The sequence below is a fragment of the Peromyscus leucopus genome, chromosome 6 (genome assembly GCF_004664715.2).
Source record: "Peromyscus leucopus breed LL Stock chromosome 6, UCI_PerLeu_2.1, whole genome shotgun sequence".
Classification (NCBI taxonomy): domain Eukaryota; kingdom Metazoa; phylum Chordata; class Mammalia; order Rodentia; family Cricetidae; genus Peromyscus; species Peromyscus leucopus.
In genome coordinates, this window is record NC_051068.1 from 37,245,115 (window position 1) to 37,269,251 (window position 24,137).

Genomic DNA, 24,137 nt, shown 5'->3' on the forward strand with positions numbered 1-24,137 from the left:
CGACAAAATGAAAGCAATTTAATGTTTGCTAATGGGTGATTAGGTAAACAAGATGTAGTATGTACAAGCCATGGGGCACTTTTCAGCCTGAAAAGGAAGCAGATTTTACACTTCTATAGCACAGATCAGTGTTTAAGACATGCTAGACATGTTTAAGACAGAAGACATGCTGAATGATTCCACTTATATGCTTCCCCACGTTGTCATATTCTGACAGGAAGTGGAATAAGTGTTGCTAAGGGCTGTGGGTTTCATTTTGTCAGGATAAGAAGGTTCTAGACATATATGGTGGTGATATCACACATGACCGTAAAAATATAGTCACTGAACTCTTTGACATTGTAAGTTTTACATAATATCACACCAAAGGTGAGACCAATGGACTTCTGGGAAGACCTCTCTGTCACCTACAAGCCAGTCCATATGGACATTCTTCACTGAGATTTCTCTCAGGTGATTTTAGGTTTTGTCAAGTAGACAGTTAAAGCTAACTATCATAGCTACACTGTCCTTGTTGCCTCCAAACTGTCTTTTTATTGTTGGTTTGATGAAACTGTGTTGTATTTAGTGTTTCTCATTATTTTTAAGTATTTTATTTTCTCATTTTATTACAAATGGTGCAGGAGGCTTTGAGAGATGGCTCAGTGGTTGAGAACACTGCATGCTCTTCCAGAGGGGTTCTATTCCCAGCACCTACACGATGACTCACAACCACCTGTAACTTCTGGTTCAGGGGTTCCAGTGCCCCCTTCTGGTCTCCACAGGCACCAGACACACACATGGTACTCAGACATACATGCGGGCAAAACACCCACATACATGAAATAAAAATAGATCTTAAAAAAGAAAAGAATGTGGTAACTTCCTCCACTGAATTAGTATACCTTGTGGTGGAGGCGCACTCAGTGATATGGAACTGTTTAGGAAGATTGTTGGAAAGAAGGCAGAGAGGGAGAAAAAGCATATTTAAAACCAAATTTACATTTTATTTTTATTGGTTGTGTGTGTGTGTGTGCATGTGTTGGTGTGTGCATGCTCTAGGATGTATGTGTAGGTCAGCGGCCAACTTACAAAGAGTCAGTTCTCCCTCCATCATTGTGAGTCCTGTGGATGGAAGGAGCTCAGGTTACCAGGCCTGGCAGCCAGTGCCTTTATCTGCCGAGTCATCTCCGTGGCCCTGAAAAGTATTCTTTTTCAATCAATTTTTTAGATTAGAATAAAAACAGCAGGCTTTGTCATGGTGTCATCATGCATTTGTGTCACTGTACATCGTTCCCATTCATTTTCTCCCTAGTTATCTCCCCCTGCCCCCTCTGGCCGATTCCCTCCACTCAGTCCCCCTCCTGCTTCCCATCACATGTATTTCATTATCCTCAGTTTCCCATTGATCTCATCCTCCCCTTTCAAGTTTTGTGATTTACATGTGTGCGTGCATGCACTTGTGCATACATGTTCAAATGTGTGCACACATATATGTAATTTTAAGTTTCTGCATAAGAGAGAAAACATGTTATTTGCTTTTCTAAGACTGACTTAATTTATTCAGTGGTTTCCAATTGTATCACTTTTCTTGAATATGTCAGTATTTCATTTTTCTTTATCGCCCTATAACGTTCCATTTTGTACATGTGCTGTATTTTCTTTACCCTTCTGTTGATGGAAGTCTACTCTGTTTCCATTTCCTGGCTGTGAACAGTGCAGACGTAGACTTGAATGCACAAAGCATTTGGAGGTTCCTTAGAATCATTCAGCTGTATACCCAGGAATGGTTTAACTGGTCATATGGTTATTCAGTTTTCATTTTTTTGGTTACTGTATCTGTGTGGATGTTCAGGTGTGCTCATGCATGGGTGCTTGTAAACTTGTTGTTACACACGTGGAGGTCAAAGAGTTGGTTCTCTCCTTCTACCGTGTGTGTCCTGGTGATTGAACACAGGTTGTCAGCCTTGCCAGCAGGTGCATTCATGCCCATCCATCTCAGTGGCTCTATTTTCAGTGGTTTGAGGAAAATCTATTCTGATTGGGCAGATTGGTTGCCCAGATTAACATTCCTGTCAGCAGTAGGGAGGGGCTCCTCCTCGCCAGCATTTGTTATTTGTTCCCTTGATGTTATCATTCTGGGTTTGATGAGAAAGGATCCTTAAGTTTTAATTAACATACCTTCAATGACTAAGAATGTTGACTACACACTTACAGGTACTTATTGGCCATTGTATTTCTTCTTTTGAGAATTGTCCATTTAGTTCACTGTTTCATGTATTGGTTGAATCATTTGATTTTTATTGGTGTTTAATTTTTCAGTTTTTTATTTTCTTTTAAAAAAATTTTTTTTTTTTTCCAGAGCTGAGAACTGAACCCAGGGCCTTGCGCTTGCTAGGCAAGCGCTCTACCACTGAGCTAAATCCCCACCCCCTTTTTATCTTCTATAGTAATCTTTTGTCTGGTATATAGTTGGCAGAGATATTTTCCCCCTTCTGTAGGTTGTTTCTTGAGTCTAGTGATTATTTTCTTTGCTATTGGGATCCTTTTCAGAAGTCCTTGCTTTATGTTTACATCTTGAGGTATATACCTATATATTTTCCTTTAGCAGGTCTACATTAGTGTTAGATCAATTTTGAATTGGGTTTTCAGAGAGAGAGAGAGAGAGAGAACAGATCTGATTTTGTTGTTCTACATGTGGAAATAGACAGTTTTCCCAGCACCATTCATTGAAGAGGTGGTCATTTCTCTGTGTATTTTTGGCATCTGCAGCTGTGTGGGCTTATTTTTGGGTCCTCTATTCTGTTCTAATGCTTGCATGTCAATTTTGTGCAAGTACCATACTGGCTATATTATGATGGCTTTGTAATATGAATTAAGGATTGTTTTAGTGATTTTGGCCTTTTAACCTTTTTTTTTTTACCCCCTTCTTTCTATTGTGAATGGAATTTTCATTTTATTTCATTCTTGCCAAGTTTGCTATTGGTATATGAAAAAACTACTGATTTTTTTTTTCAGAGCTAAGGACCGAACCCAGGGCCTTGCACTTGCTAGGCAAGTGCTCTACCACTGAGCTAAATCCCCAACCCCCTGATTATTTTTTGTATCCTGTTACTTTGCTGAAAATGTTCATTAGGTTTAAGCGATTTCTGGTAGAGTTTTGAAGGTTTTTGAGTATAGGCTCATGTTGTCTACAAGTAGGCACAGTTTTACCTTTTCATTTCCTGTCTGTATCCCTTTCCTTTATCTTGTATTGCTCTAGTCAAGACCTCCAGTTGTGTAATGAGTAAACGGAGGGAGTGGGCACCTTTTTCATTCTAGATTTCAGAGGAAATGCTCTGTTTTCCCCATTTAGAACATCACAGGCTATGGTATGGGTATGTCATACATAACTTACTATGTTGAGTTGTTTTCTTTCTTTCTGTTCCTCATTTCTTCGGGGCTTTTGTCAGGAAGTAATGCTGGACTTTTTTGAAAGCCTTGTCTGTAGTGATTAAATGATCATGTGGTTTTTGTTCTTATGTCTGCCTATGTGCTGAATTATATTTACTAATTTGCATATGTTAAACTGAACTTTATGGCATATATTGTTTTAATGTGTTCTTGAATTTGATTTGTTAGATTTTTCTTAGTATGCATGCATGTGTTCTGTGTATGAGTGTATTTGTGAGTTTATGTGTGGAGTCTGGCGGTTGATAGCTTTGACTTCCTCTATCGTTCTCTGCCTTATTTATTTATTTACTTTTTTGAGGTAGGGTAGCACAGTGAACATGGCGCTCATTGATTGGCTACACAGGCTGAAGGATGAGCCCTGGGATCTTCTGCTTGTCTCCGCCTCCCTCACTTTCGGAGTTTCAAATGATGCTCCCACACAGACATTGTGTGGGTGGCCTTATATTCACTCTGTAGGAATATGCAAACTGGAAGCACAGGATACCAGTGTAAAATATATGGTTATGGAGAAATCTTCCATTATCCAGGTGAATCTTTCATACTTAGCATAGACTATACTGAATTAGAACCATGAGATCAGGTTGTGGAAGATCTTGGTATTTGGAAGGAACAGCTTTCTATAACAGCCACTGAGTAGCCTCCAGGTTCCCTTGAAGATCGTGCTCAGTTTTAAAAAATATATAGCACAAACAAGTAGGCACTTTTGTTTTTTTACATATTATTTTTTTCTTTCTTCCTACAGTACTAGGGCAGGGACTGTGGCGTTAAGGGTGGGTGTTGAGGGTGAGGGTGTTGCTATATTGTTGTTCAGGCTGGTCTCCAATTCCTAGCTCAAGTGATCTTCTTTCTAAGTACTGGGACTGCAGGTTTGTGCCATTCATTGTACCTTGCTTGGAAAAGGTTTTATTGCAAACTTAGAGTCATTTCCACTTAAATGCTTTTCTCCAGTGAAGAATCATATGTACCTGAATGTTGCTTAGTAACATGACTGACAGTTTGCTTTTCTCTTCACACAGTAAGTAAAGTGCCAGGAGGAGCCAACAAAGAATTTAAGGCTTTTCCCTTTAGAAGGCTTCTTTTCTTGGTGAAGCAAAGTTAAACTAAAACATAAAAAACTTTTGTGCTCTCTTGAATGTATTAATCATGAAAGTCTTAGTGTTAGTAATGTTGGGATGAAACACCATGATCCAAAAGATATTAGGGGAAGAAAGGGTTTATTTGGCTTACACTTCCACATCACTATTCATCACTGGAGGAAGTTAGGACAGAAACTCAAACAGGGCAGGAACCTGGAGGCAGGGGCTGATGCAGAAGCCACAGAGGGGTGCTGTTTACTGGCTTGCTCCACATGGCTTGTGCAGCCTGCTTTCTTATAGAAGCCAGGACAACCAGCCCAAGGATGACACCACCCACAATGGGCTGAGCCCTCCTCCATCAATCACTAATTTAAAAAAAAAAATGCCTTACAGGATTGCCCATAGCCTGATCTTATGCTCTTAGGGGGGCATTGTCTCAGTTGAGGTTCCCTCTTTTCAGATGACTTTAGCTTGTGTCAAGTTGATAAAACTAGTCAGCACAATGAACCTTCCTCATAGAAACTGCATGTAAACACACACACACACACACACAACTAACATTTGCATCAGATTTGTAGTTTTCTTCCAAATTCTTCATTTTAAAAAAAACCCACAGTGTTTATTGTCACCTGATAATAACATAAAGGTCATCAAAATAAGGAGAAGGTGAATAAGTCACTCTCTGTTCCCACCTGTCTCTCTTGTCTTCACTAAACCTTCTTGTCATAGCCTCTGTCAACTACCAGTCAACTTTAACTCATTTTCCTGGCTGATATCAGTGGCTTTGTAAAAATGGTATTTCAAAAACTACACACAGGTATTTTGCTTTCAGTGTATGAATCAGATTTAGACTTTGAATCTGTGTCATTCTCCACCAAGAACACTCACTCAGTATGATCAACGTTGGTTCTCTGTAACTTGGTGTTATTTAATGAAACAGTTCATTATAAAGGCTATTGTCTTTGTTAATCTTGTTCTCATTTTTTTCTTAAGTATACTATACAATTGATTGAGACTTGCCAATAAAAATGTTATCCACTGTTGAATATTCAGCCCTATCCTGGGTTTTGATTTGCTGTAAGGTAGATTGGAGAGTCATTCAGAGAACTGAATGATTTAGAAGTAGACACCAATTGTCTTTTATTATTTTTATTTTTTTTACAGCAAAGGAGATAGTTTATGAAGGGAAAGATCCAAGGGGGTCTGGAGGTAAGCCATGATTGTGGCCTGGTTCCAAGAGTGCAAGGGAGAGATGGGATCCTTTTTGGATATAGATAAGGAAAACAAAATTATAGGTTATTAGGAGATCAAGGCAAAAAATTGAATGCCCCTTACCAAAAGTCCTTGGTATGGGAAGTGTTTCTGTACTTTAAAGTATTTCTGAATATTATGCCAGTTGAATGTTCCTAATCCAGAAATCACAAATGTGAAATGCTATAAAATCTGGAATTTTTAAATTTCTAGATCAGAGAGGGTGAACCAGTTTTTTCCCCTCTTTAATGTCAATACAACACACCTTTAATCCCAGCACTTGGGAGGCAAAGGTATGTGGATCACTATGTATTCAAGGCCAGCCTGAACTACGTATTAAGTTGTAAATCAGCTGTTGTTATCGTGAGACCTTGTCTCAAAAAGAAGGAAAAAAGAACAGAAAAGTACATATGTGGTCATAGTGGCATGTATCTTTAGATGTAGGTGGTCCCTGTGGGTTCAAAGCCAGCCTGGTCACCTGGTCTGCATAGGGAATTCTAGTTCAGTCAGGGACATATAGTGAAGCCTATCTCAAATCACATGAATTTATATTTAACAAATATATATGAATTATTATATTGAAAAAATATGCGATTTCTAGAAATGTAGAACTTTAAATTTTAACGCAAAGTCTGTTTTTGTTTGTTTGTTTTTTTTTTAACCGTATTTTGATTGAAATCTTTTTTCTCCAATAACTGGGTTGGTGACCAAGTTGTGCTATAACCAAGCACTGTAGGGAAACATTTGTTTTGTGCTTAAAATGCAGAACATAGAATCATTGGTAGTATGCTACCATTTAACTAATCCCCTCCTCCAGTCCTGTGGTTTTCTTGTGATTTTGAAACACTTTTGTTTTTTATTTTTTCTATTACCAGCTTGATATAGTATAAATTCTTATCCTAATAGTGAAATGTTTCACTGAGGCTTGCCTAGTGATTGAGTAAAACCAAAACTTATTGTAAGCCAGTCATCCTAGGGTTCCCCCTGCTAGGTAGCCTCCCTGGTTCTGTGGTTTGCAGTCTGATTGTTCTTTGCTTTATATCTAGGATCCACTTATGAGTGAGTACATACCATGTTTGTCCTTCTGGGTCTGGGTTACCTCACTCAGGGTGATATTTTCTAGTTCCATCCATTTGCCTGCAAATTTCATACTGTCATTGTTTTTCTCTGCTTAGTAGTACTCCATTGTGTATATGTACCACATTTTCTTAATCCATTCTTCAGTTGAGGGGCATCTCGGTTGTTTCCAGGTTCTGGCTATTACAAATAGTGCTGTTATGAACATAGTTGAGCATGTATCTTTGTGGTATGATTGAGGATTCCTTGGGTATATGCCCAGGAGTGGTATGGCTGGATTTTGAGGTAGATCAGTTCCCAATTTTCTGAGAAACCGCCATACTGATTTCCACAGTGGTTGTACAAGTTTGTATTCCCACCAACAGTGGAGGACTATTCCCTTTGCTCCGCATCCTCTCCAACATAGACTGTCATTAGTGTTTTTGACCATAGCCATTCTGACAGGTGTAAGGTGGTATCTCAGAGTCATTTTGATTTGCATTTCTCTGATGACTAATGGTGTTGAGAGCATTTACTTTCAGCCATTTGAGATTCTTCTTTTGAGAATTCTCTGTTTAGCTCTTTTTAGCCCAGTTTTTAATTGGACTGTTGGGTATTTTGATGTCTAATTTCTTGAGTTCTTTATATATTCTGGATATCAGCCCTTTGTCAGATGTGGGGTTGGTGAAGGTCTTTTCCCATTCTGTAGGCTGTCTTTTGTCTTATTGACTGTGTCTTTTGCTCTACAAAAGCTCCTCAGTTTTAAGAGGTCCCATTTATTAATTGTTGTTCTCAGTAACTGTGCTACTGGTGTTATTTTTAGGAAGTGATCTCCTGTGCCCATGCGTACAAGAGTACTTCCTACTTTCCCTTCTATTAAGTTCAGTGTAACTGGATTTATGTTGAGGGCTTTGATCCACTTGGACTTGAGTTTTGTGCATGGTGACAGATATGGGTCTATATGTAATTTTTTTGCATATTGACATCCAGTTATGCCAGCACCATTTGTTGAAGATACTTTCTTTTTTTTCCATTGTATAGTTTTGGCTTCTTTGTAAAAAATCAGGTGTTCATATGTGTGTGGGTTAATGTCAGGATCTTCAATTCAATTCCATTGGTCTGTATGTCGGTTTTTATACCAGTACCAAGCTGTTTTTCGTTTTTTGTTTTTTTAAAGATTTATTTATTTATTATGTATACAGAGGAGGGCGCCAGATCTCATTACAGATGGTAGTGAGCCACCATGTGGTTGCTGGGAATTGAACTCGGGACCTCTGGAAGAGCAGTCGGTGCTCTAAACCTCTGAGCCCCCAAGCTGTTTTTATTATTATAGCTCTATAGTAGAGCTCGAGGTCTGGGATGGCGATGCCTCCAGAGGTGAAAGCACCAGTTTTTACAGTTATTCTTTCCTTATCTCCTAGGTGATTTGCGAGATGCTGCTCTCTATAGGGATGCTCATGCTGTCCGCCACACAAATCTACACCATCTTGACTGTGCAGCTCTTTGCATTCCTGAACCTGCTGCCTGTAGAAGCAGACATTTTAGCAGTAAGTATATCATTTTTTGTCTAAAAACATCACTTAATACTTTAAAAAAGCCATGAATGATGTGATCTTATAATGTGTTTATAAACATGTCAAACTACATACAGTTACTTGAAAATTGGGCATGTCTTATTTTCTTTTGTTTGCTTAACATCCAGTGTAAATTTCATGAGCATTTAAGTACCTTATAAATGGTGTATTTGTTCCTGAGACTGTACCCATACCTACATGCTTGTGTTTTTTTTTTTTTTTTTTTTTTTTTTGGTTTTTCGAGACAGGGTTTCTCTGTGTAGCTTTGCGCCTTTCCTGGGACTCACTTGGTAGCCCAGGCTGGCCTCGAACTCACAGAGATCCACCTGCCTCTGCCTCCCGAGTGCTGGGATTAAAGGCGTGCGCCACCACCGCCCGGCCCATGCTTGTGTTTTATGTAGAAACTTACTGGTTTCTTTAGTACCTAGTATATTTTATTTTCTTTTTTTTTGAGACGGTTCTTGCTATCATAACCCTGGTTATCCTGAAAACCTCTGGGTAGACTAGGCTCGCCTAGAGATCCATCTGCCTCTGCTTTCTATACAGGAGTGTACTACCATACTTCTCCCTCCCTCCCTCCCTCCCTCCCTCCCTCCCTCCCTCCATCCCTCCCTCCCTCCCTCCCTTTCATAGCAAACATCATGCTGTTGTGAATGTAGCAGCATTAAACTTGGATGTGCCGCTTCTTGTTATTTTGTTAATTACAGTTGAATGACATCATTTTAGCTGATTCCAATTTGTCCTTGATTCCATTTTTTGTATTTGTCAGAGAGAATCGGTTACTTGGTGGTTAGCAAGGTGAGCATCAGAGAATCACATAGTAAGAAGTGGCATGAACGGATAGATTATAGGTAATGGCAGTCAAGAGCTTTGGTAATTGAGTTACAAGGTGAGTGAAATTCTTGTTCATGTGGTAAGATGACCTTGAGCAAATTACATCTCAGCTACGGTTAGTTGACAATGAAATTGGAAGTATAGATGGACCTTATAGCCCAGTAGTTGAAGAGCCAGGACTCTGGTGCCAGACTGCCTTGGTTAGATTCCTGGTCCCTCTAATGGTGTAAGTCGTTTTCGGTATTCTGTGTTCATCATTCAAAATGAGGATAATAGTAATAGTTTGTATTATAGGGTTGTAAATTAATGAGTACCTGTATTCCAAGCCCTGATGGATGTTACAAGTACTGTTTAAGCTAGAGGTTTTATTTCCAAAAACTTAGCCATAAAAGTGATCAAAGAACACTTATTTATAGATTGTTCCATTTCCTAGTTTTCAAAGTATTTTTTTTTCAAAGTATACATTTTAAAGTGCTACTTTCACACACTTGTATTTTCCCTTGGTCTTTCTATAGTGATCTAAATCAATCTCTTCATTTTACATTTGTGTCTTTGGGAAGGATTAAATGACCTCCTCGCATTCAATACTGAGATTACTATGGTTAATAACTAAAATAATAATACTTTAGGAGATTAAATGTGAATTGTATTGGTTGAGTTGAAAGCACTTTGTATCTTTTAAATCACATTGAAAGTATGAATTACTATTGCAATAAGAAGTCAGTGTAGAGTAGTCACTGTATATTTGGTGGCCCCCAGTTATGAGTCCAGGCTGGGTACCCAAGTCAACAGAATGGATGATTGTAGTCTCATAGTAAAAAGCAAAGGGAAAAACTGGGTGTACAGACATCCAGGCACTGCATCATCCTGGTCCTGTGCTGTCTTCCATGTTAGCCTGGTCTTTTGTTTGCTGCCTACATCAGCTTTCACTGTTGACTGTGACATGAGGTGAGGGTGAGGTCAAAAGGCTTGGCAGCTGGCAGGTGTCCTGACTAAATGGTGCTTATTCTGTAGGAGAGAGACAGATGTCTGCCTTGGCATAGCTATGAGGATAATGTTGCTAAACTGCAGTACTACTTATCTCGTGCCTCTGGCAGATGATGCAAGAAGAACAGGGTTGTCCAGTAGGTGACTGATTGAGGGTAGCATACCTGTCCACCTGGATATGTGACCTCTATGCTTTGTGACTCCTAAGGCTTACTTGATGTTTATATCTTTTTAAAAAAGGATTTATTTTTATTTGATGTGTATTTGTAATTTGCCTGCATGTATGTATGTGCACTACATAGTGCCTACCCATGGAGGCCAGAAGAGGGTGTCAGATCTTCTTGACCTGGAATTAGAGGTGATTTTAAGCACTGTGTGGGTGTTGCTAGGAATGGAGCCTGGGTCCTCTGCAAGTGCTCTTTGCCTCTGAGCCACCTCTTCAGCCCCGGCAACTTTTTATGTGTCATGTAACTCCCTTTGTAAACGTGTTTTCTATTTACGACTTAGAGGTTATGAACAACTACCTTAACTTCTGCTATAACAGATTTCATCTGTGTTACAAAAGTTCCTTGTTTACTGTCTACGCTTTCTTCCATTGTCTTGTTTCTCGTGTTTTTCTATATAGCAGATCAATTATTAAATGATACAGCAGACTTGTCTCACAGTTAGGTCAGTACTGCTATATCTATGAATTGTGTGTGTGTGTGTGTGTGTGTGTGTGTGTGTGTGTGTGTGTGTTTTGGAACTCAGGGCTTCATGCATGCTAGGTAAGGATCTACCACTGATGTTCATAGTCTTCCTATAATCTTTTAAAAATATACTCTCTTTTATTTCAATAGAAGACTCTTATTATTGTAGCATAAGAACCAATATCTGTATGGAAAATGGAAATTGTTTAAGTAACTTGTGCTAGTAAGATGGGTAAAGTGCTTACTGTACAAGTCTAAGACCTGAGTCCAATCCCTGAAACCCACATCGAAGTGGACATGAAGAACCATCTCCACAAAGTTTATTCTGACCTCTGAATGTCCATTATGGCATGTGTGTAGCATTCCCAATAATAATAAATCAAATCAAAATACTTAAAATAGCTTTAGATTTCTCTATTATGTGCTCTACTGAATTTGGTCCTTAAGTCACTGGTTCTCAACCTGTGGGTTGTGACCCATGGTGGGGGGGGACAAATGACCACTTCTTAGGGTTTTCCTTAAGACCATCAGAAACCACAGATATTTACATTATGGTTCATAACAGTAGCAAAATAACATTTACAAAGTAGCAACAAAAATAATTTTATAGTTGAGGGATCACCACAACATGAGGGATTGTGTTAAAGCATCACAGCATTAAAAGGTGGAGCACCACTGCCTAAGTGTTCTTTCATATAAAAATTGACAGCACATAAGAATATGAGTTGATGTTGCTTTTTCCGGGGGAAATGTCTTCTTTCATAGCTATCACCAGAAATCCTGTAAATTTCTTCTATTAAATCAGACCCTTAAATATAGAGAAAATAAAATGAAACTCTTCTGCTGGAATCATATGTTTATCTAGAGAATCCCTTGCTAGGGAATTATCTGTACCCAGAAAACAGTAGATGCATAATGTTATAGAATTATTGTTGGTGTTTAATACATGAAGTTAGAATCCAATTTAAATGGTTTATGTTAGTAAATTATATTTATTCTTGCTATTTTAACTGATGCCCTTTTTCTATTTTGTGGTAAGTTGCAGTAGTAAATCAGATTACAGAAATGATAACTTATATGATTTAATAAACTCTTAATGTAATATATAAATTGATTTTAACTTGATTCTTTTAAATTTTGTATTTAGTATAATTTTGAAAATGCATCTCGGACATTTGAGGATCTTCCGGCAAGATTTGGCTATAGACTACTATCTGAAGGCTTAAAGGTAAGAAGATACTAATGCAGAGGCACACAGGGGTTGATAGGGTGCTTTCAATGGTCATTTACTGAGTGAAAACATTTCTTTTTTTTTTATTCAATAACTATATTTATGATATTTATTAATTACATTAATTATATTGATTTATTACATTCATGATATTATATCCTGATACTACTGTCCGTTTGTGGGGCTTTTCCATCACATATAACAGAGATTCTTTACTTAGGAAATCATTGCTCTATATGAAAACATATCTTAGTATTTATTGTCATAAAACCTGAAGTAGTCACTTATAAAGATGAAGTTATTTAAGTTGTTGCATTCATTTTTATATGTATGTATACATGTTTATGTAAATACTTATGTACACAGTAAAGCTATATTTAACATTAATAGGACTTGCTGCTTGATCCCTGCCCTTATAATTGTTTCTCTATATCAAGTAGTCTTGCTGATAGGAAAAGACCTCCATTATTATTTTTAATGATTTCTTGGTTTTGCAATATCATGAAATACTATGGAGTTTGAACATTTTAACTTTTTGAATTGTATATTTAGATTTTCTAGCCTATTACTAACATTTGCTTCAGTGATTTCTTTTCTTCTTCTTTTTTTTTTCTGAGACAGTTTCACTATGTAGCCTTGGCTGGCCTAGAGCTTGCTATATAGACTAGGCTGATCTTGAACTCACAGGGATCCCCTTGCCTCTCTCTCCTGAGTGTTGAGATTAAAGACATGCATTACCAGTCCTAGCTTAATCAGTGTTTTCATCCTGTTGAATTTATCTCTATAGGGTATGTCTTGAAATGTAAAACTGCTTTCTTTGTGGCATACATGTTTTAAATTTTGGTGTAGATTTCAGGTTGCCCTATAGAAAGTTAAGGGCAGTTTAAAATTCTATTATTAATGTCTGAGACCATCCTTTTTTCTATACTTTCTTCAATATTAGATATAAAATATTCACTAATTTGCCAGACATTTCTAGTAAGGTTAAACATCTTAGTTTTTCTGCTTGTTTAACACATGCACAGACACATTGAAAGAGTTAGTTGACTATAAATGCTCTATGCCTATTTAAAAATGAATACATTTGTATTTTGACAGTTCTTTACATATTGGAAGTATCAACTGTTTTTTATGTATGCTTCAGAATATTTTTTTCTTGAATTCAAGTAATTTTTCTTGAGTTTAAGTAATTTCTCAGTAATTTTTGTTTTGTTTTGTTTTGTTTTTTGTTTTGTTTTGTTTCTTGAGACAGGGATTTCTCTGTGTAACAGTCCTGGCTAGCCTTGAACTCAAAGAGATCCACCTGCCTCTTTTATCCCCAAGTGCTGGGATTAAAGGCGAGTACCACCAGCGCCCGGCCCAATAATGTTATTTATGTGGTTAAAAATTAGTGTGTTTTCCTTTTTTCTCTAGCATAATGGTTGGAAATCCCTTCCTCATTCCAAGACTGTGAGATAGATTTTTGTTGTATAAGGTTGAATTCACAGACATACAAAGTTCTCAGTCAGCACGATGTGCAACTCTGCAATGGGCATATCCACAGTTTTCTTTAAGAATTTAAAGTATTAAAAAACACTGTCAATATCATGTGATTATTCATCATTGGAATGAATATTTAAACAGAACAGGGAACATAAGAAAAGGAAAAGCTTTCCATTGTTTCTTCTTCTATGCCTACCAGTCATACTCTCTTTCTAGAGTTAAGTACTACCAATGACTTACAGGCCTTTGTGTCCTTTTCTTGTTAATTTATTTTGTGTGTGCATACATGTGCATGTGTGTGCATGTGCATGTGCATGTGCATGTGTTCCATGGTGTGCACGTGGAGGCCTGAGGACAACTTTAAGGAGGATGTGCAGGCCTTCAAGAGACAGACAGAGAGATGGAGAGGGAGAGACAGGGAGACACACAGAGAGAAAGAGAGAGAGAGAGAGAGAGAGAGATTTTCTGGGCCGTTTACAGGCTTTTGAAACCTCAAAACCTACACCCAGTGACATACCTCATCCACAAAGGCCATGCCTTCTAATTTTTTCCCAGTTTCACAAACTAGGGACTAAGCATTTAAATATGAGCCTATCAGGACCCTTCTCATTCAAACCACCACAGATTCATAGCCTGTTTTTTTTTCCCCTTGATGTTTAGATTTTTTTTTTTAGTTCTTTGTGTACGCCAAATATTAGTCCTGTAAATATATATTGGGCAGGGATTTTTATCACATTTTGTAGGCCGCTTCTTCAGTTTGTGCTAGAGCAGCTTTTTAATTTCATAAGGTCCTATCTGTCAGTTGCTAGCCTTATTTTCTGAGTGACCAGAACCTTGTTTAGAAAGTCCTTATCTAGGTCTTTATCTTGTAGGATGCATCTTACCTTGTACTTAACAGTTTCAAAGTTTAAGGTTTTAACTGAGGTCCTTGGTCCATTTGGAGGAGATTTTTATGTAGGGTGAGAGATGAGGATCTATTTTCATTCTTCTACATATAGGCAGTAAAAGGAGGAATGCCATTTTCTGATTTGTTAAAATTTATTTTAAAAATTTATTTTACATTTATTTTTAAATCATGTGGTGTGTGTGTGTGTGTGTGTGTGTGTGTGTGTGTGTCTGTCTGTCTGTCTGTCTGTCTATCTTCTAGATTCCACATATGAGGAAAAATCATGGACTATTTCTGAGTCTGGCTTATTTTGCTTAACATTGTTTCATCCTGAAAAATATCAGGATTTTACTTTTCTTTACTGCTGGAGAAATCCATTGTTATATCTTCATTATTAAAGAATGCATTACTTTTATCTAATGTGTATATAGAATGATCTTAAAAAATTTACCTCATTCATGAGCTTGATTTCTGTTTTTTAAGTATTATAAACAATATAAAAATGGATGGTGGTGCTGCACACCTTTGATCTCAGCACTCAGGAGGTAGAGGCAGTAAATCTCTGAGTTCAAAGCCAGCCTGGTCTATAGAGCGAGTTCAAGGACAGCCATGGCTATACAGAGAAACCCTGTCTCAAAAAACAAAACAAAAAAGAAATTAACATATTTGTACATATTCCTATATATACTCAGAGTACTGATATACAAAAATGTTTTATTTATAATGTAATGTGTGCTTCTTTCTAGTTTGTTAATGTAAAAAGTAAAAGCTAACCTAAAAAAGTTCTTGGTTTAGAAATGTCATTGTTGGGAAGTAGTACCAACATGGTTGGAGTGGCTATCTTTGGTGTAATTGTCTTATGTGTAATCCTAAAAATGTTAATATTCTGAAGGGCTGAATCTATTAAAAAGGAAGTGTTCATGAACCCAGATTCTCCTTTAAAAGTTCTGGGATTGTGAACAACTGTAGCTTACAGAAAGTACATGCAAAGTAGTGTAAAGCCTAGGAGACAGTGGAAGCCGTCTGTGGAGGTAAGCTAATTGACTGAGTGAAAGAGAACTAACTTACTACTGATTCTTTTTCAGGGTTTTTTGATTAACTCGAAGCCAGAGAATGCATGTGAACCCATAGTGCCTCCACCACTAAAAGACAATTCTTCCAGCACTTTCATCGTATTGATTAGAAGACTTGATTGTAATTTTGATATAAAGGTAATATTTTATTTTTGATATTGTTAATTTTTTTAATCTAATTTAAACTCTTCCCTCTTCAGGAAAGAGATAGTGTATGAAATTATTCAGATTAAAATAAGAATGAGGCCAACCCAAGGAAATTAAAATAAAAAACGTTGAAGAAAAGATTAGGGAGACATTTTATTTAAGTCTCATTTGTTCCAAAATGAACTTTAGGCATTTAGTGGCCAGTGAAAAAGGGAAAAGGAAGATACTGTCCATTTCAGGAGGCTTAGTTTTAGCCTTAAGGTTTACAGTACCAACAAAATGCTTACTCTTTACCTCTATCAACACTGACATGGAGATTTCTTTCCTAACACCTAGTCTGTTCCTCTATTGGGCTTTGTTTCCCTACAGTTGGGGGAACTGACATTTCATATAGTAAAGCAGAGCTCACCATGGAACGTCTCTCATTTTGTACTTATTATTTATAATAATAATAAATAGTAATAACAACAACATGGTCTCTCTATGTAGCCTTGACTGTCCTTGAATTCTCTGTATAGAACAACCTGGCCTCAGACTCACAGGGATCCATCTGCTTCTGCCTCCTGAATGCTAGCATTAAAGGCATATGGCAGTATGTCTTGCTCTAATGATTATTAAAAAGAAAATTTCTTAGGCCAGGTATGTCAGCTAGAGTTAATTTGAGCAAAGCAAACTAGAAATGGGTTGTGAGCCAGATACCTTCTAGAACCACAGCTGATTCCGAGAACGCTACCTGGCACCCGATCAGTTAGCAATGATAAAGAAATGGAAGCGAGGCATAGAAAGTGGCTTCTTTGGCTACAGTTAGTCAATCAATCGGTCACTTGATGATAGCTTAGTCAGCCTCTGGGGCCCGCCCCTGCAACCCACAAAGCTCAGTACTGTGATGGAATCCTATATTGTTTGGTCTCCTGGATCCATTTGGGATCTTACAGCAAAGAGTGGCTATTATTTCACATTTGCCATACAGAACATCCCACAGCACTTCCCTTTCAGATTTTTACCCTAATATCTGGCTCCAGGTTTTTATTAATAAGACCATTTAGCAATTCATCTACACAGATACATACATATATTTAAAAATAAAACTAAATATAAAAAAATATATATGTGGGAAATTTGTAGAAATGTTTAAATTAAGCCATTTTCATCTTAGAAGAAAGATGTTAACATTTTTTCCTATTAGATTTCACAGTATAGGCACAGTCTCAATGGATAAAATTTTAGTTGGTTGTGGTGATATATTGTGTACCCTAATAAAATTTGCCTAAAGATCAGAGGACAGAGCAAGCCACTAGATTAAACATAGATGACAGGCAGTGGTGGCACACACCTTTAATTCTAGTGCTCAGGAGGCAGAGGTCAGTCTGGATCTCTGGGAGTTCTAAGTCACACTGGGTTACATAAAATTGACTCAGTCTAGGAGAGAATCAGAACCAGGCAGTGGTGGCCCATACTTTTAATCCCAATACTTGCGAGTCACATGCCTTTAATCCCAGCACTTGAGACCTCATACCTTTAATCCCAGTATTTGGGAAGCACACACACACCATTAATCCCAGCACTAGAGAGGTTGAGACAGGAAGTGATATGACAGGGTGGAGGAAGGTATATAAAGCATGAGGGGACAGGAACTGAAGCCTTTTCAGGCTGAGGAATCCTAGAGGTAAGATGTGGCAGTGGCTTGTTCCTTTGTCTCTCTGATCTTCAGGCAAATTTTATTAGGGTAAACCATTTATTACTGCATTTGGTTGTGCGTGTTTTTCTTTAAAGATGTGCTAATGACTCCACAGGTTTTATCTTCTTCATAATTGTATTAAATACTGGGGCATCAGTGTAGGGGAAGAGTGATTATAATCAAGACCTGAAGATAAATTACATACATTTGAATCCCAAGTGCCTGTCAGTACCTTGAATGTAAGATGCAGGCAATAGGTGTCAGCTGTAGGTGTTGCATGAATTTCCCCATTTTAGGAAAATATAATAATAATAATAAAGACAGCAAAAATTATAGTTTTAAAGAAATGTAGTTATTGATAAAGGGCATTGATTTAGTGACTCAGTATCAGTTGTAAAATTATACTATTGATTAAAAAAGGCAGTTTAGTTACATTAGTATGTAATATAGAAAATACAGGTTATTACTAATAGTAATAATTATGGACACTTATCAAAGTAATTTAAGGAAGGGTAGAATCATCTTAGTTACTGGAGAAACAAGTGTAATTTCTGATAAATAAGTATCAGCCTTTGATTAGAAATCACTGTTTTTCTGATCTTCCAGATTCATGGTTATATATAGCTTTATTTTACATATAGAATCTAATGATTTACAATGTATATACAAAACCTTTTTCTGAATTTTACATAAGTATATTTCAAATAGTTAATAGTGGTTCACTTATGTCTATTTATAATTTTGTATGAATGTATTAGCTTAATCAAATGTTAGAAAACTAACTTATTTGCATGTTCCTCAAACACAGGATACTCAGATTACTCTGATGTGCCATAATGAATAATGTTTAGGCAAAAAGAAAGTATGTAACCTAAGAGAAAGATGACTTAACATGTAGGAGTTAGTTCTCATCTGGCACCATGCTTGATGCTGTCCTGAAAGTCTGTGGGTTTTTTTTTTCTTCTCTAAATTTAGCTTCTTAGCATTACAGCCTATATTTCATTTAATCTGGGTATTAAGCCTTAAATATAGGGCCTAGGATGCTAGAACAGGGAGTGAGCTTTAAAGGACATGTGTACCCGAGATCTATCACTGGGTGGCACTAAGAACCAACGTTCTGATTGTAACTGCTTTATCCCAGTTATTTGTTATTTGTCAAGGACAGTGTGAATCTTTGTCATCCAAGATAGTCCTAGTGGGCAGATCGCAAATACAGAAGATAGCTTTCATTTGTGTTAACATTCTTCCAGAACCGGGTGTTCAGTGACGAGCATGTAGGATACCACCTCTGCTGTGTTAGGTTGAGAAGTATTAAGATTGGTTGGAATATGAATCCTGTGAGCACACAAAAAGGAATATAAATAGTAACTTGGAATAGAAACTTCATTTTGAATGCATTTTAACATGCATGATAACCTAAGGAACGCCATCTTTAGACTTAGCTAAGACGCACTGGAGTGTTTAGGCAGCCATTTCCCTAGAGTCACTAATTTGAGCTGCTGAGAAGCTGCTGAATTCTAATGTCAGGTTGTGAAAGGTGTGTGTGTGTGTGTGTGTGTGTGTGTGTGTGTGTGTGTGTGTGTGTGATGGTAAAGAGATTTAGGCTAGCTTTTGTTTTTGTTTTTTGAGATAGGTTAGCTGTGTGCCTTTGAATCACACTCTGTAGACCAGGCTGGCCTCAAACTCACAGAGATCCTCCTGCCTCTGCCTCCCAAATGCTGGGATTAAAGGCATGCGCCACTGCTGCCCGGCTTAGGCTAGCTTTTTGTTTGCATCAATGAAACAAGCCTGAGTAGTTGCAAATTCACAAATGCTTTTTAATATTTAATTTTGGTATCAAATATATCTCCCAATATTTAAAACTTCCTTGCCTGTGTACTACATTCTGACTTTAAAGTATAGTATTGGGATATAGCATATAATTTTCACTTTAAAGTTGTAAGTACCCCAGGTTCCCTTTTCTGGCATTCTCAAATCTACTAAGTAACTTTCAATACAATAAGAAGCTTCAACAGTCCTACCAAAAGTAAGTTCTAGAGGAATAAATTCACCTCATTGTCAAGCCTCCAAAAACACTTAGCAGAAGGTCAGTCTGAAAACATAACCTCAAGTGAGGAAATATGCTTCTGATAGCCTTTCTTGGTGGTTTTCATGCACTATAATTTTAATTTTAATTTATTTTTATTTTTATTTTTTTGTTTTTTCCAGGCAGGGTTTCTCTGTGAAGGCCTGGCTGTCCTGGAACTCACTTTGTAGAATAGGCTGGCCTTGAATTCACAGAGATCTGCCTGTCCTTTAGAGTGCTGGGATTAAAGGCGAGCCCCCCACAGCCCAGCCTGTAGCTAGAGTTTCTCTCCAGGTCCCGCCAAGCCCCCATAGTCCTGCAGCTACACTCAGACGCTACATTACTTATAAACTGTATGGCCGTGGCTCAGGCTTCTTGCTATCTAGTTCTTATATCTTAAATTAACCCATATCTATTAGTCTGTAAGTTGCCACATGGCTTGGTATCTTTTTTTTTTTCTTATATTCTTTTTTTTAAAAATTTTTATTTTTTTATTTATTTTTTAAAATTATACTCATGGTATTCATTACTTACACTCATGATATTAATCACATTTGTGGTATTCATAGATTACATTCACAGTATTCATTCAATTATATATATATACATATATATATGTGTGTGTGTGTATATATATATATATATATATATATATATATATATATATATAAATTTTAAATGTCCAATGTCATTTCTTGAAGGGGGTAGGAGGTCTTAAATACAGGCTTACAGCACAATGGGAGGACCTCGGAGGGCAGAAGTTCGCTACTGATGTTTTACAATCTTGCATCTAAGCTGTTAACATGGCTTGGTATCTTACATGTGGTAGCAGCTGGCAGCATCTCCCTGCCTCAACCTTCCACTTCCCAGAATTCTCTTCTCCTTGTCCTGCCTATACTTCCTGCCTGGCTACTGGCCAATCAGCGCTTTATTTATCAATCAATCATCCACATCACTGGCTGTTTCTATTTTTTTAAGGAAAATGTTCTTCTTAGGTTGAAGTCTTCCTTTCTCTACTCCAGAAGAGAATGTGAGGGTGGAAGGACTGAGGGGAGCAGGCTGGATAGAAAGGTTCTGCTTGTTCCCTGTGACCCTGATCAACTGGAGAAGTTCAAGTCATGTTTGTTGCCCTTCACTTGAGAAAGCTTGGAAACTTCAATATATATGAGGACTATTTTTGTCTACACTGAGGGGAGAAAACTTTCATGGCTCCAGGGGGAGCAAAACCACAGATCAAAGGGAATCTTATTTTCCTGATTTGTATCCTGTAGGATAACAGCTGGATAAATAGTTATCTTACCCGAAGTTTAAGCAGCTGTGTGGTAGATATTCTCCTGGAATTGAAATATATACAAATAATCAGGATTATTCCTTTCTCCTAGAACTTATAGTCACAGTGCACCTGTGGTTTCCAGCTTCTTGGAACTGCAGCTTCTCAGTTAGGAACACTGACGAAGCTTAGGAGGTTGAGGTCAACCAGGACAACATAGTGGCCCCTCATTTTAAACAAAAACACCCCCCCCAGCAAAACAGCAACAGCAGGGTGATAGTAGCTTTGTAAAAAGTATTTGGCAGTGCTTTTTCAGTTCCTATCTTGCGGAATAATTTGAGGAGTATGGGAGTTCTCGAAGATCTGGTAGAATTCTGTGCTGAATTCTTTCTCTTCCTTTTTAGTTGGGAGATTTTTTTTTAATTACCACTTATTTTTCACTAGGTTTTAAGTGTAGATGTAACCAACCGTCTTATTAAAATAAGAAACACAGAACCAATGTAAAAGAAAGCTGAGAGGTCAGAGTGCAGAGCTAAAATCTTACCTTCTGCAGTGCTCCTAGCTTCCCCGAGAGCTACTTCCTGTGTGTCTGTCTTTAAATAGTCTTTCTGTTCTGCCTTCTCATTGGTTGTAAACCCCAACACATGACTGCCTTGTCACGCCTGTAAGTACCGCCCTCCAGGTCTTAAAGGCGTATGTCTCCAAAGCTGGCTGTATCCCTGAACACACAGAGATCTACCTAGCTCTTCTATCAAGTTGCTATGGCTCTAATAGCTCTGACCCCCGGGCAACTTTATTTATTAACATACAATTAAAATCACATTTCAGTACAAATAAAATACCACCATAGTTAAGAGCCTGTTTATATTTCTTACTTCATGATTTAACCTTGGCAGGTTGTGCATATCAAGAAATCCATCTGTGTCTTTTAGGTTTTCCAGTTTGGGGGAATATAGATTTTTAAACTATGTCCTTATAATTCTATGAATTTCCTTGATATCTGTTGTAACTTCTCCCTTTTCATCTATAATTTTAATTTGGATCCTCCCTTTCTTACTCTTGGTTAATTTGGCTAAAGGTTTATCAATCTTGTTGATTTTTCTCAAAGAACCAGCTCTGTTTCATTGAATTTTTGGTTTTCTGTTTGTTTCTATTTCATTAGTTTCAGCCATGAATTGGATTATTTCTTCCTGTTTACGCTCTTTGGTGTTATTTCTTCCTGTTTTTCCAGAGCTTTCAAGTGTATTGTTAAGTGATTAGTCTGAGCTGTCTCTAGTTTCTTGATGTAGGTAGGCACTTGATGTTAAGAACTTGCCTCTTAGAACTGCCTTTGCTGTGTTCCATTGGTTTGGGTAGGTGTGTTTCCATTTTCATTCCGTTTTAACAAGTTTTAAATGCTCTTCCTGATTTCCTGATTTTTTTTTCCCCTGCCAATTAGACATTTAATTAAGACAAAGTAGCTAGGTAGCCCGAGGAGGTGGTGTGCACCTAAATTTCATCCAAGGCAGGCAGATCTCTGAGTTCAAGGCCAGTGTGATCTTCACAGTGTGTTCCAGGACAGCCTGTTTTGGGGGTAAAAAAGGCTAATAAGAGAGTCTTCTTCATGGTTACACTGTTTCTATTGTAGATATTCAGTTTTAAGCTGTGCTGGTCAGATAAGATGAAGCATGTTATTTCGATTTCTTTTATCTATTAACACTGCTTTGTATCCTAATATGTGATCAATATTGCAGAATGTTTTGTCTGTTAGGTCCATTTGATTGATGTTATTTAACTCCAGCATTATTCCATTTAGTTTGGATGACTTGTCTGCTGTTGAGAGTGAAATATTGAAATTATCCACTGTTACTGTGTTAGGATCAATATGTGTTTTTAGCTGTAGTATTATTTCTTTTATGAAATTGGGTATCCTTGTATTTGGTGCATAAATGTTCAGAATTATAATATTCTCTTGGTGGATTTTTCTTATTTAATGAGTATATAGTGCCCTTTCTTATATCTTATGATTAGTTTTTGTGTGCACTTTATTCTGTCAGATATGTAAATGGCTATACCTGCTTGCTTCTTGATTCCATTTGCTTGGAATACCATTTCTGGTCCCTTTACCCAAGGGGCTCTCTGTCCTAGATGGTAAGATGTGTTTCTTGGAAGGAGCAGAAAGATGGATCCTGCTTTGTAATCCAGTTTCAGTCTGTGTCTTTTATTGGGTCATTGGGACCATTAATACTGAGTAATTATTGGACAGTGTTTATTACTTCCTGTTATTTTGCTGTTGTATTATTTCTCTCCCACCTCCTATTTAAGATTTAGTTTGTTTTATTGATTTAAGAATACATCAATTTTAGCATCCTTTAATTCCTCCATGAAAGGTGTAAGAATCATCAGCACAATGATATCCTTTCCTGGTAATTTCCCCTTGGAGATTAATCTTCCCCTGGATCTATTCCCTCCCCATTTCTCATTAGAAAAGAGCAGGTTTCTAAGAAATAATAATAAAATACAAAAATAAAATATAATAAGGTAAAACAAAAACTATCACATTGAAGTTGGACAAAACAAACCAACAGAAGGAAAAGAGCCCAAAAGAAGGCACATGAATCAGAGACCAACTGAATCCCATGAAAACCCCAAACTAGAAGCCGTAATATATAGGCAGATGTACATACCTGTGCAGACCTGTGCATGCTGCCTTAGTCTCTGAGTTCATATGAGCTTGCTCATGTTGATTTAGAGGGCCTTATTTTCTTGGTTTCCCTCATGCCTCCTCTTCTTCTCCCTTGCTCCTTTATTTTTTTTTAAAGATTTATTTATTTATTATATTATGTATACAGTGTTCTGCCTGCATGTATGTCTGCAGGCCAGAAGAGGGCACTAGATCTCATTACAGATGGTTGTGAGCCACCATGTGGTTGCTGGGAATTGAACTCAGGACCTCTGGAAGAGCAGTCAGTGCACTTAACCTCTGAGCCATCTCTCCAGCCCCCGCTCCTTTATTTTTTAAAAAATTTATTTGTCCCTTTCCCACCCCTGAGACAGAAGTTTCTCTACATAGTCCCGACTGTCCTGGAACTTGCTCTGTAGATTAGACTGTCCTTGAACTCAGAGATCCACCTGCCTCTGCCTCTTAAGTGCTGGGATTAAAGGCATGTGGCATTATCACCTGGCTTCCCCTGCTCCTTTAAGCAACTGTTCTGGGATTGCTTATTCCTGCTGTTCTCTTGGGTGAAGTTAACCTTCTCTTCTCCTACTGAGCTTTTCCTTCTAGTGTATGCTGTAGCGCTGGATTGGTGGACAGAAGAAATTCCTTAAATTTCTTTTTATTTTTTTATTTTTATTTATTTATTTATTTTTGGTTTTTCGAGACAGGATTTCTCTGTGTTGCTTTGCGCCTTTCCTGGGACTCACT

At 37.5% G+C, this 24,137-nt stretch overlaps 1 protein-coding gene across 2 annotated transcripts in view; it reads left to right on the forward strand.

Moving 5' to 3' along the window:
* The window catches only part of Rnf13 (ring finger protein 13), an 86,390-nt gene that overhangs the window by 24,787 nt on the left and 37,466 nt on the right, over positions 1–24,137 (forward strand). For both annotated transcript variants that reach the window (XM_028882158.2, XM_028882157.2), the window contains 3 exons: positions 8,237–8,362; positions 12,047–12,127; positions 15,584–15,709. In XM_028882158.2, the coding sequence (XP_028737991.1) occupies positions 8,249–8,362; positions 12,047–12,127; positions 15,584–15,709 (321 nt within the window). In that variant the 5' untranslated portion in view covers positions 8,237–8,248. The remainder of the gene's footprint in view (positions 1–8,236; positions 8,363–12,046; positions 12,128–15,583; positions 15,710–24,137) is intronic.